Genomic DNA, 13,591 nt, shown 5'->3' with positions numbered 1-13,591 from the left:
CACCACAACTCAAAAGTGATTCTGTTTGGAGAGAAAGTGATGGCGTCACGTGCATGATGAAGTACGTTACCTCTTTGGTCACGCACAATAAAAGCCACTCCACAATGAAGAGCAGCATTCCTCCAGTTAGCATGAAGTTGCATTTAGCGTAACCTGCAAGAGGAGGTTCCCATCTCTTTGTTTCTTCATTCAGTCCAACTATATTCTCTAGAGGGACATCCTTCTTGTTGAGTTCATGCCAAGTGCGTGCTTCCTCCATTGCCTGTTTAATCTGGATGATGATCAATACCTGCGTCTCCGCATACAGCAGCATGTTTCTATTCTTCCATATCGTCCAAAGAATCCACGGGATTGCTAACCTCTGCTTTTTAGGAATCAAAACATCATTCATCATGTGGAGGTATGCAGATAAGCAGTCAGTCACAGATATATTTCCCACTTGAGGAAGAGATTGAAAACCAGCAATAGACCAAGCTTCTTGTGCCAAAGAACACTTAAAAAGCACATGCTCAATCGACTCTGTTGCAACCTTACAAATCTTGCACCGCGAGTCAAGGTTTAAACCTCGAGTATTCAATCTTTCTGCCACCGCTAAAGCACCAGAAGCCGCACGCCATAAGAAGTTACGGATCTTTGGTAGAGTTGCCACCTTCCATATGATCCCCTTTAGCTCCAAAACTCATGGCTTCAAAGACATTGCTTGTACCTCAGCCGCTTCTTTAGCTTGAGTGGCCAACTTATAACCACTTTTCACTGTATAAGAACCATTTGGTGCGTAAGCCCATATATCGCGATCAGGAACATCCCCCACCAGAAGCTGACGAATACGAGCCACTTAATTCTCAGGAAAAAGGAGCTGAAGCTTGTTCACATCCCATTGGCCATCATCACCTATCAGGGAGGATACACACAGGTTAACATCAATCTCTTGTTGCTTATTAATCGGCCTCCGAGGGGTCTCATTCAAGATCCAGTTATGGGACCATACAAAAGTGGATCTTCCATTACCAATAGACTTCATGAGACCTTTACTAAGAAACTCCCTTCCAAAAAGGATGCTTCTCCAAGCATATGAAGGTCTGTAACCTTTTCCAGAGCTCATGAAATCTGATGAGGCAAAATACCTTCCTTTATAAATCCGAGCTATCAAACTGTTAGGATCATTTAACAGCCTACATGCCTGTTTGGCTAGCAAAGCTTGATTGAAATCTTCTATATCTCAGAAGCCAATTCCTCCATTCTCTTTGGAGATGCAGAGCTTCTTCCAAGATATCCAGTGGATCTTTTTCTTCTCATCATTTTCATCCCACCAGAAACTTGCCATGGCACCCATAATCTTCTGACAAAGGTGTTTTGTCAATCTGAAACAAGACATGGCATATATAGGAAGGGCCATCGCTACAGACTTTAGAAGAACTTCTTTACCTCCAAAGGAAAGCTTCTTTGCGAACCAGCCTTTAAGCCTCTTACTCATCTTTTTGCCTGTGAACGCCAGCAGTTGTTGTTTGGACCCACTAAAACACTCCGGGAGCCTAAGATACTTGCCATCACCGCCTTACTTCTCAATATTGAGAAACTCAGCCAGTACACGTAGCATGATAGGGTCAATCCCCGTTCCAAAAGTTATAGCTGAATTCTGGAAGTTAATCGTCTGGCCAGAAGAATCACCATACAGCTTCAGACGACGTAGAAATTCTGCACATTCTGCCAGAGAGGCACGACAGAGAAAGAAACTGTCGTCTGCAAAAAGAAGATGCTGAACCGTAGGACAACTAGGTGAGACTTTCATGCCCGTTAACACACCTTCCTGCTCCGCCTTACTCATCGTGTGAACCAAAGCCTCCGTGCATAAGATGAAGAAAAAAAGGCTGAGAGGATCTCCCTGCCTAATTCCTCTTTTCAGAGTGAAATGCCCATAGGATTGACCATTAAGTAGCACAGAGTAAGAAACTGAGCGGACACATAGCATGATCCATGAAACCCATCGACGATGAAAGCCCAATTTGAGAAAGAGAGCTTCTAAGAAATCCCATTCAACTCTGTCATATGCTTTCGACATGTCAGTTTTGATGGCGATGAAGTCTGATTTGCAAGACGGGTTTGTCCGCAGTCCATGCACCATTCCGTGCGCTATTAGAAGATTATCAGAGATCAGCCTGCCTGCTACAAAAGCTCCCTGAGCTGGAGAGACAATGTGAGGTAAAACAGCCTTCAAACGATCACATAGGACTTTGGAGACGATCTTGTAGACTACCGAACATAGACTGATAGGCCTGAGGTCTTTCATCTGGTTTGGATTCTGAACTTTAGGCAAAAGACATAGCTCTATATAGTTCCAGTCTACGGGAAGGTGCCCATCTTCAAAAAACTGTCGCACCTTTTGGAAAAACTGGCAAGTCATACCATCGACGCCAGGGGTACTATCACTTTTGATATCCTTGACTGCCCTTCGTATCTCTGCATCAGAGATGGGTTTGATCATACCTCCGTTCATGCTCTCCGTAACTCTTGGAGCCATCCCATCAAGAAGTTCGGACGTATCAGCCGATCCTGTCGAGTGGAAGAGTTCTTGAAAGTAATCTACTGCCACCTTCGCCATCTCATCTTCTGAAAAATGTTCTACTCCTGCAGTATCTATGAGTGAATGTACCTTCATCTTCATTCTTCTCGATTCTACCCAACCATGAAAAACTTTTGTGTTTTTATCTCCAACTTGCAGCCAAGAGTTCTTACACTTTTGTTTCCAAAAAGCTTCTTCCTCATCATAAGCTTTTTCCAAATCAAGACGTAAGGACGGTAGGATGACCAGATTAGGGCATCTTTTCCTTTTTTCCACTTTAAGCTCTCGTCTAAGCCTCTTTATTGTCACGCTGGAGTTGACATTTGCGTGTCGTTTCCACTTGCAGAGCTCCTTTCTGCATGATTTTATTCTCTCTGAGACTGAACCTTGACCCGAGTTGAAGTTACTACACCAGCCACGACAGATCACTTCAGTAATTTCTGGCTTCTTGCACCATCTCTTATCGAACATGAAACGGCCAGTTCTTCTCTGTCCAATGTTTGCCAGACTTGTGAAAATGGGTCTATGATCTGACCCTGTCTTTTCCAGATATACTGTGTGGGACTGAGGAAAGATCCTAAACCATTCAGCATTGCCAAAGGCTCTATCCAGCCTGCATTGGACCCACACCTTCTCCTTCAATCCGTTATCCATGATTTCTTTCACACCTCCCCAAGAGAGACGGTTCCCTGAGCTCGGGATCTCTTTCAACCGACAGTCCCTAGCCATAGCTCTGAAATCAAAGAAAGAACTCTCTTGTCGTGGAGGACCTCCAACCTTCTCTGAATTGTTCACGAGCTCGTTGAAATCTCCAGCCAGAAACCATCCACCAGTCCTGTTTAAACCAATGTCTTTTAGCTCATTCCACACTGTTACACGGCGTCGACGGACAGGATCTCCGTACACAAAAGACTCTGACGGACAGGATCTCCGTACACAAAAGACATGTAAAACACCAATACACCAAGCATCACTTCTGCATCAATAATTCTCGCTGAAGCATACAAGACCTTAACCTCATACTTCTTCTTCCAAAACAAGGCTAAACCTCCATTATGTCCCACTGGATCCACTAGATAACAATGGTCATAACCCAACGAACTCCAGAGTTTTAGAACGTGATGACTAGAGTTTTTAGTCTCTAGGAGAAACAGAAAATCCGGGAGATGTTCACGACACATCTCCTCTAGGCGTCGAACTGCCAGGTTGCTCCTCAAACCCCGACAGTTCCAAACGATCGTCGTCATTGAGAATTGGATGGTTTCTGGTGAACCATCAAACCTCCATTTTGTTTTGACAATTTTGAAGATACTTCTCCTTCTTCACACGCTTTGCATTTACCAGCTCCTTCCTCATTGACTTGATTTCTTGACTGACCCGACTGAGACAACCTCCTACTATTCTGTTTCCTTCTAATCCAAGAGGGCCTGCTCCGTTGCGAGTTCCCACTCCTACTGTTTCTGTCTCTCGAAAGATTGTTGCTACTGCCACTACAAGAAAACACAAGTTTAGCGAGAAAATTTAACGAGGAAAAGTAATCCTTGTAAATTTACGTCGACTTTACGAGGAACTTATGAGGAAATATAAAATCAGCGTTATTTCCTCGTAAATTAACGACGAAATGATTTCGTCGTGAAGTCGATGTAATATCACGTGGCTTTTACGAGGAATTACGATTTCCTCGTAAACTCGACGTTAATGTAGTGTGTACTTTACGAGGAAATATTTTACGTCTACTTAGCGAGAAAATTTTGAATCCACCAACTTTGTAGTTGTAACACATTTTTTTCCGGGCACCTAACTAAATTTCGTCGTAAATTCGTAGAAAAATTACAACTACCAGATTCGAAAATTTCCTATAAATATGGACATTTGAACATCATTTTAAACACACCAACAAGAAAAGAAAACGTAAAAGAAAAAAAAATGTCGGGCTCCGGGAATATTTTTGAGTTGCGGAGGTGGATGTATATGCATAGAGATGCTAGCGGGAGAGTGACGAAAGAATACCTTGCAGGGCTGGAGACATTTATGCATCAAGCAGATTCCACACCGCTCGGCCAAGAAAGTGGTAAGATGTTCTGTCCACAGTCGGAAATGCAACAATTCGAAATTGGCAAATCGTGAAAATGTTTGGAAGCATTTAATAAATAGAGGTTTCACACTAAATTACTATATCTGGTTTCAACATGGAGAAGGTTATAATTATGATCAGAATGAAGCTAGTAGTAGTAATAGCAATTTTCAGGAAGAACCGGTTGATCATCATTTGCATAATAAACATAGTTACCATCAGGAAGAGCAGATGGTAGATTATGATGGAGTTCATGATATGGTCGCTGATGCATTTGTAGCTTATGATGAAGATGAAGAACCTAATATAGATGAAAAAAAGTTTTATGAAATGTTAAATGCGGCAAATCAGCCACTTTACAGTGGTTGTAGAGGAGGTCTCTCTAAATTGTCGTTGGCTGCTAAAATGATGAATATTAAAACTGATCACAATCTACCTGAAAGTTGCATGAATGAATGGGCAGAATTGTTTAAAGAGTATTTGCCAGAAGACAATGTGTCTGCTGATTCTTATTATGAGATTCAGAAACTGGTTTATAGTCTTGGGTTGCCTTCGGAGATGATAGATGTTTGCATTGACAACTGCATGATTTACTGGGGAGATGATGAGAAGTTAGAAGAATGTCGATTCTGGAAGAAGCCACGATTCAAGCCGCAAGGACGGGGACGTAATAGGATATCGTACTAAAGGATGTGGTACTTACCAATTACAGACAGATTGAAAAGATTGTACCAATCAAAGCAGACTGCTGGAAAGATGAGATGGCATGTCGAGCATACTCAGACGGATGGTGAGATGACTCATCCATCAGATGCAAGAGCCTGGAAACATTTTAACAAAGTACATCCGGATTTCGCTAGCAATAGCCAGAATGTGTAACTCGGATTATGTACAGATGGATTTAGTCCATTCGGAATGTCAGGGAGACAATATTCATTGTGGCCAGTCTTTCTTACGCCATACAACCTGCCACTGGAGATGTGCATGCAACGGGAGTTGCTATTCTTGACCATATTAATACCTGGTCTGAACCATACAAAAAGGTCTCTGGATGTTTTCCTACAACCACTGATAAAAGAGTTGAACGATTTGTGGTCAACAAGGGTGAGGACGTATGACTGCTCAACGAAGATGAAATTTACGATGCGAGCTATGCTTTTGTGGACCATAAGTGACTTTCCTGCCTATGGGATGTTGTCTGGATGGACTACACATGGGAGATTAGCTTGTCCACATTGTAATGGAACGACAGATGTGTTTCAACTGAAGAATGGTAGGAAGACAAGTTGGTTCGATTGTCACCGTCGATTTCTTCCCATTGGCCATCTGTACCGAAGAAACAAGAATTTGTTTAGGCACAAAAGGATTATGAGAGACACTCCTCCTCCATATTTAACTGGAGAACAAATTGAATGCAAATCGACTACTACGGAGCTAACGAAACAGTTCGTTGTGGTGGTAATTGGCATGTCCCTTGTAATATGTCTGATTCTTACGGTGTTCATCACAACTGACACAAGAAGAGTATATTTTGGGAGTTGTCATATTGGAAAGATCTTCTTCTGCGCCACAACCTCGATATGATGCATATAGAGAAGAATTTCTTTGAGAACATCATGAATACAATATTGAATGTCTCAGGGAAAACAAAAGACAACATAAAATCAAGGTTGGACTTGCCGGATATTTGCTCAAGAAGTGAGTTACATATAAAAAGCAATGGACAAGTTCCTGTTCCGATATTCAGATTGTCTTCAGAAAAAAAGTCGGTGTTGTTCAACTGGGTGGCATCAGAAGTGAAGTTCCCCGATGGGTATGTTTCAAATCTCTCTAGATGTGTTGAAAAGGGTCAAAAGTTCTCCGGGATGAAGAGTCATGATTGTCATGTCTTTATGAAACGACTACTTCCCTTTTCATTTGCGGAGCTACTTCCAACAAACGTACATGAAGCACTTGCAGGTAGTATATTATAACGCAGTAATTTTATAATGGTTTATTTTGCAATAATATATGACTAATATAATGTGTTTAATTTTTTTTGAAAAATACAAGGCATTGAAGCATTTTTCAGGGATCTGAGCACACGCACTCTTAAAGAAGAAGTCGTGGAACAGCTTCAGCAGAACATTCTCATCTTATTGTGCAACTTGGAGAAGATATATCCTCCGGGATTTTTTGACGTCATGGAGCATCTAGCTGTCCACCTCCCATATGAGGCATTGCTTCGTGGACCTGTACATTACGGATGGATGTATCAGTATGAGCGAGCCATTAAATATTTGAAGGAAAAAGCAAAGAACCTCGCAAAAGTTGAAGGTTCTTTAACTGCTGGAAGTTTGACGGAAGAAACTTCTCACTTCACATCGTACTACTTTGCATCAAAAGTACGTACCCGGAAAAGAGCTCCAAGAAGATATGGTGATGGTGGTGTCGCGCCAACATATGCAGTTGCTAGTGTTCCAGACATTTTTAGCCAGATTGGGCGACTCAGTGGGAAATTAAAAGAGGTTTGGTGGTCGAGTGAAGAAGACGCTCATAGTGCACACACCTATATTCTACTCAATTGCGAGGATCCATTGATGTGTTATTTTGAAAGGTAACATATATGGACATTTCAAAACACCTATAAGTATAAATTATATAATTGCCAAAGATTAATTAATATAAAATGTGATTTTACAGCCTATTTGTTTCTCAAGTCGAAGAAACATTCCCAGGTATATCCACAAGTGACGTAGACAAAAGGAAAGATCAACACTTTATTAAGTGGTTGAAAAATCAGGTATTAACTCAAACTCTTAATGTTTTCACGTCGATCAAACTCTTTTTTCATACATGATCTATATTTCAACGTTCTCTTTAGTTTTGCAGGTTGATTATGACGACGATGCAGATTATCCTAAGTGGTTACACGAAGTAATTCAATCTCAACTTGTAAAGGTCACCACCACATCACAGATGTATTTCACACGAGGCTATACTTTTCACACATATGAGTATGGTCGACAGCGGGTGACCAGTAACTATGGAATATGTGTGAAAGGAGAAACATATTTCTACGGGATCTTGACGGAGATTATTGAAGTCGAATTCCCAGGGATATTGAAGCTGAAATGCGCCCTCTTCAAATGTGAATGGTTTGACCCTGTCGTCAACAGAGGTGTTCGTTTTAACAGATTCGGTGTAGTTGATGTCAATGGTGGACGAAGGTACAACAAATTCTTTTTTGCCATACATGAGCAAAATAAATTAATTTCTACGTTTTCTTTATTTTTGCAGGTACAACAAATTCGAGCCTTTCATCTTAGCTTCACAAGCAAATCAAGTTAGCTTCCTTCCATACCCTCGGATGAAAGAATCAGGAATAAATTGGTTAGCTGTGATCAAAGTTACACCTCGAGGACGAATCATCAGTGGAGAAGAACCACCATTGCAAGAAGAACAGTTAAATGAAGTTGAGGAACCTGAACAAGAAATTGATGACATCCTTCTCATTGATCCGCATAATCATGAGTACGAAGATCTTACAGACGATGCCACGGACGATGCTGTTGAAGGCGAGTTTAATGAAAATGATGATGTTTCTAGTGATGACGAGAATGTCGATGTATCCGATTGATGTATTTGTTTTTAATAAGATTGATTTTCAGACTTAATGCATGTGATTTGATGGATTTAATCATGAAAAACTGTTTATATAATTTGACTTTGTGCAAGGTAATGAGAGTTTGTATTAGAAATAAGAGATTGAGACTATAAGTTAAGGAATTGTGGTTTTAGAATTTGGGGTTTGGAATGGAAAGAAGTAGAAGATAAGGAAGATGGGGTTTAAGGTTTGGAATATATGAAGTAGAAGATAAGGAAGATGGGGTTTCGGGTTTCGGGTTTTAGGGATTTAAACATAATTCTCGTAATTTCCTCATAAGTTAACGAGGAAATAACGATGAAAAGAACGCGGGACTCGTTAATTCCATATAAGCACAATTCGTCGTAAAGACCTCGTAACCGGAAAACGCGGGACTCGCTATTTCCTCGTAAATAAAAACACGGGCCTCACTATTTTCTCGTAAATAAACGACCAATAAAAAATAAGAGAGAAAAAGAAAGAGAAGAAAGATACCGGAATCATAGGAGGGAAGAAACAAGGCGAGACCTACGTAAGTCTAGCCGCGTCTCCGCCCACAAGTGTTCCCGTATCTTTCTCCCCTTCTTTTTTTCAAATCTTTCTAATTTGAGAAGCAAACTGGCGAGTAATTATCTCTGATTTGAGAAGCAAATCGGTGAGTTTATCTTTGATTTGAGAAGCAAACTGGTGTGTATTTATAGAAAATTTCGAAAGTTTTTACGACGAATTAGCTTCGTCTCCTTCCTCGTAAATAAAAAGTGGGCCTCGCTAATTCCTCGTAAATGAACGAGGACATTACGAGGAAACCAAACACGGGCCTCGCGAGTTCCTTGTTAAAGGGAAGATGGGTTTGGGGCTTGGAATATATGAAGTAGAAGATAAGGAGATGGGGTTTGGGGTGTCGAATTTTAGGAATTTAAACATAATCATCGCTATTTCCTCGTAAACTAACGAGGAGCTTACGACGAATCCTAAAATAATCATCGTTAGTTCCACTTAAGCACAATTCATCGTAAAGACCTCATAATAGGAAAACGCGGGCCTCACTAATTCCTCGTTAATCAACGAGGACGTTACGAGGAAACAAAACGCGGGCCTCGCTAGTTCCTCGTAAATTTACGAGGAAATGACGACGATTACTAATTTCTTATATAAACACGCGTGCTTCACTCTCCCATTTCCTCTCCACTTCCTCACCTATGGTACGTTCTCTCTCTATTTCCTCTCTAATTTGATTAGTTTAGGGTAGATTAGGTGGTTAGTGTAGGGAATTTAGATAGGTTTACTGATTTTATGTTAATTAGTGTTGATAAAGTGGTTAATGTAGGGAATTTAGCTAGATTTATAGAATTTGTTATTTATAGAATTTGTTAATTACTGTTGATGTTAATTTTAAAAATTAAATTTTTTTTTCCAAACGATTCAAAAGAACATAGTTACTCTCCATTACAGACAAATGTTCGGTGAGCCTGTTAGTCGTTTAGACCCGTCCTTCTTCTTCAGCTCCCGGTTCTTCTTCAGCTCCCGGTTCTTCGGGTAAGGAGACTGTCCCCGAGACTCAGCCTTCTCAGAGAGTCTCTCGGCCGCCTTCTTCTAGTACACCATCGGTTCCTTCTGTACCTCCTCCGATGGCTCCTCCGACGATGCCTCCTCATGTGCCTCCTCTGATGGCTCCTCCGATGCCTGCCGAGATTCATCCCGATTTGATGGTGCCTCCGAGTGCTCCTTACTCGCAGTACACTGTCGAGGACATTCTCAGTCAGCCAGACAGAGAAGGTTTACCAGTTATAGACCCTGAACGACCGGACCGAACTTTGTGGCATGTTACATTATTTATTTTTTTTTATTTTTTTTAAATTCTTTTATAACATTAATAAATAATTTATACTTTAAATTTTTTTTTTCAGGTTTGGGGTTGACGGATGTCTTGCATCGGACGTAACCGACACGATGAAAGGTTACTTCTCCATGCCACATCCGAACTGGAAAAAGACGCCAATCTACGTCAGAAAGACATGGTTCAAAATTTTCGCTGTAAGTTACTATTCATTAATTATATATACTTTATTTTTTCATGATTTATATTTTTTTTTTTTTAAACTAATTATTAATTTAATTTTTTTTTACAGCAAAAATACATTGGTCCATGGGGGTCAATGAGAGGGTGAGGAAAGCATTTTACGCGAAGGCGAAAGTTCGCTTGTTGGACACGATCTCCAACTGGAAGGGTGACTGGATCGTGAAGGGATATGAGCGTAGCAAACCCGCTGAGCTCACCACGGATGTGTGGGATGGCCTCATCCGTTATTGGCGGGATCCTGAGTCCATTAGAATCTCTCAGTCTTGCTCTGTCTTCCATAACACGGTAGATGAGCACGGCCACGGGCCGATGCTTCACTCTACGGGCCAAAAACCCCACGCCGGTGTCTGTTTGGAAATGGTAATTAAATAATTTATTTAATTAATTTTTTAATATATACTTATATATATATATATATATATATATGTATATTCTAACTTTCTTAAATGTTTTTTAGGCCAAAGAGACTGGACAACTCCCGTCACTTATTCAACTTTACGAGAGGACCCACAAGAATAGGCGGGCCAATTTCTAGATGGCAAGTCCGAGCAAATCTTCAACGGCTTGGTTGCTCAGGTTGACGACTGCCAGACCCAGCTGACCTAGCAGTCCACCGACAGATTATCCGTCACCTTATCCACACTTGAAGTGGATAAGATTTACGAGGAGGTATAATTTTAAAAAAATTAATTTTATTTATTATTCATTTAATTTAACTTTAAATTTTTACTAACAATATTTATTTTTTGTTTTTAAGGTTGTCCCTAAGAAAAAAGGACGTACATTGGGGATTGGTTCCGTCAACGATGTTCCGAGAGCGACTTCGTCTTATGGTCAGACACGAGAAGATGAAGTCACTCAGCTGCGTAGAGAGTCCGCTCAGCTGCGTAACGAGTTGGACTCGACGCGATCTGCGTTCACAGCTCGTGTGGGTGGAGTCGAGGGCTTCTTGGACGTTATAGCGGCCACAAATCCAGAATGGGAGTCCTTGTTGAGGAACATGCGACGACAAAATTCCATTCCAGGCGATTAATCATCCAGCACACATGCCGAGACGGATGTAGAGAGGATGAGTGATGAATTCTATCGGACGATGAACGACTCTTACTTCTTTTTTTTTCGGTTGTTGTATTTGTAAATTCAAAGCTTATTTATATATAAAATATTTTCGTATTGATTTAGTTTTTAAATTTTAATTTTATTAATAAATTAAATAATTTTCATTATTTTTTTAAATTCTGTAAAAATAATAAAACGAAGCAAATTTGTAGCTAATTTACGACTTATTTGCGTGGAAAGTTTACGAGGAAATGACGAGGAAGATTCAACGAGTACTTTACGAGGTATTTACGTGTATTTTACGAGGAAATACTTTCGAGATAAATACGTGTAGTTTACGAGGAACTACTTTCGAGGTATTTACGAGGAAATATAGCGACATTCTTACGTGGAATATTTACGTGGTCTTTACGACGAAATATGGTACTTCGTCTTTACGACGAAACGTTTTCCTCGCTAAGTTACAACAAATTGGCGAGGAAATATGCGTTACGATGAACGAGTAACGACGAAACGTGTTTCCTCGCTAATTCCTCGTAAACCTTCTTTTACGACGAACTCACGAGGAATACTGCCGTCGTTAAACTTATGTTTTCTTGTAGTGTGCCCATCACAAAACCTCCGGCCTCAGGTAGCTTTGTAGCAGAGTCATCCACACCCCTTACAGCACACGGATTAGTTCCATTCTGTTGAGATAATGTCTGACTGAATTCCTGGATTTTAGGCCTCCAGTCACTTCGTTTGCCGAGCGATCATGAATGGAGATACCCTGAGATGAAGACTCGGCAGCCTAATGTAACTGTTTTTCCTGCACTCTACTAAGATCAAAAACTTTCCCTCTGTATCTGTTGATCTCCGTTGATATGGTGGGGGCCATTTCTAAGCGTAGACAGGCTCTCTGCGCAATGGGGTCTTTGGATAACTCGTTTAACGTTTTTCTCATCTTTGCTTCCCTAATGCTTCTCTCCTCTGGGTCCGCGCAACTCATATAGATCTTCATCTGTTCAAAAACTTCAGGAGCCACCAGCGTTGGGAGAGGCTCAAAGCCAGGAGGGACCGACGGTGCCAGTAATGGCATCAATCTCTCAGCAAGGTCATTATGATGCTGCCTGGTTCCTGAAGATTGACCTTCCTTCATCCCTTGAGGACGAGAAGCAATACATTTGCCTTTATTCTTCAAACCTTGATAGAGGGGACACTTCAGCTTCTCATGAGAAAGGCGGAGGCAGTGGAAACACTTTTCCCTTACTCTTTCATACTTCACATCTACATATTCAACTCTGCCCCCTGGTAGGCTAATAGATTTCCTGTCCCTTATAAGTTGATTAAGATCCAAAGTAACCTGTACTCGAACATAGTCATTCAGAAGAGGCTTCTCCGGATCAAATTCTATCACCTCCACATGTCCGATGCAATCAGCAACAATATCAATTGTTTTCATGGTGAAATAATTCACCGGAAGATTGTGAAGTCGCACCCAGATGGTTGCAGTTTGGAGATAATTGGGCGGAGGATGTTCAACCCAACGTTCCATTGCCATCCCCCAGTCATCAAAGGTCCAGAAACCCTGACGCAACACTGTCTGAATGTTTGTTTCCAGGTCGAAGAATTGAAACTTTTCCTTAGTCAAAGCAATACCTCTTACTCTTTCATAAACCTTCCAGATCTTCGGCATCGTCTTCAACATTCTTCCCATATTTTGACAGTCAGGATTCAGCAGGCGTCCTAGAATACTTCTGCCTCCTCTGTCCATTGCGCAATACTCATCTTCATCGGGGATGATAATCGACTTATCTTCTCCGAGCGACATGCCCTGCATAACTTCAGCCAAGTTCTCTTCCATCAGGCGCAAAAAGAGTATTTTTTGTCGTCTGAGTTCTTGGGAGCGAAGTTGAAAAAGGAGAAAAAGGGACGGCGATAGTGAAAACCCTAGATAAACACATATTTTCCTTGAAGATTTGGCTGAGAAGCGAATCTTTTCCGAAGATCTCCAAAGATTTCCAAAAGGATTTTGGAAATTTTCCAAGTTAATCCAAAAAGCATCAGGGATATTTACCCTCTGAAAGTTTACTCCATTTTGATTGGCCAAAACTAAATCGCCTTTATAGAGAAAAATCGTCTTCATTTTGAATTTTTAACTAACAAATTATTTATCAATACATTTATATTCAAGATAAAAAAAAAATTATTCAG

At 40.8% G+C, this 13,591-nt stretch overlaps 1 protein-coding gene across 1 annotated transcript; it reads right to left on the bottom strand.

Annotated features, from left to right (window-relative positions):
• Positions 1-12,188: 12,188 nt before the first annotated feature.
• LOC106362945 lies at positions 12,189-13,241 on the bottom strand. Its single transcript, XM_013802766.1, has one exon. The coding sequence runs from the start codon at positions 13,239-13,241 to the stop codon at positions 12,189-12,191; it is 1,053 nt and encodes a 350-aa protein (XP_013658220.1).
• Positions 13,242-13,591: the final 350 nt, after the last annotated feature.

Source organism: Brassica napus, chromosome C5 (assembly GCF_020379485.1).
Source record: "Brassica napus cultivar Da-Ae chromosome C5, Da-Ae, whole genome shotgun sequence".
In the NCBI taxonomy this organism is placed as follows: Eukaryota; Viridiplantae; Streptophyta; class Magnoliopsida; order Brassicales; family Brassicaceae; genus Brassica; species Brassica napus.
Note: the sequence above shows the minus strand (reverse complement) of the source record. Positions and strands in the feature narration are given on the sequence as shown.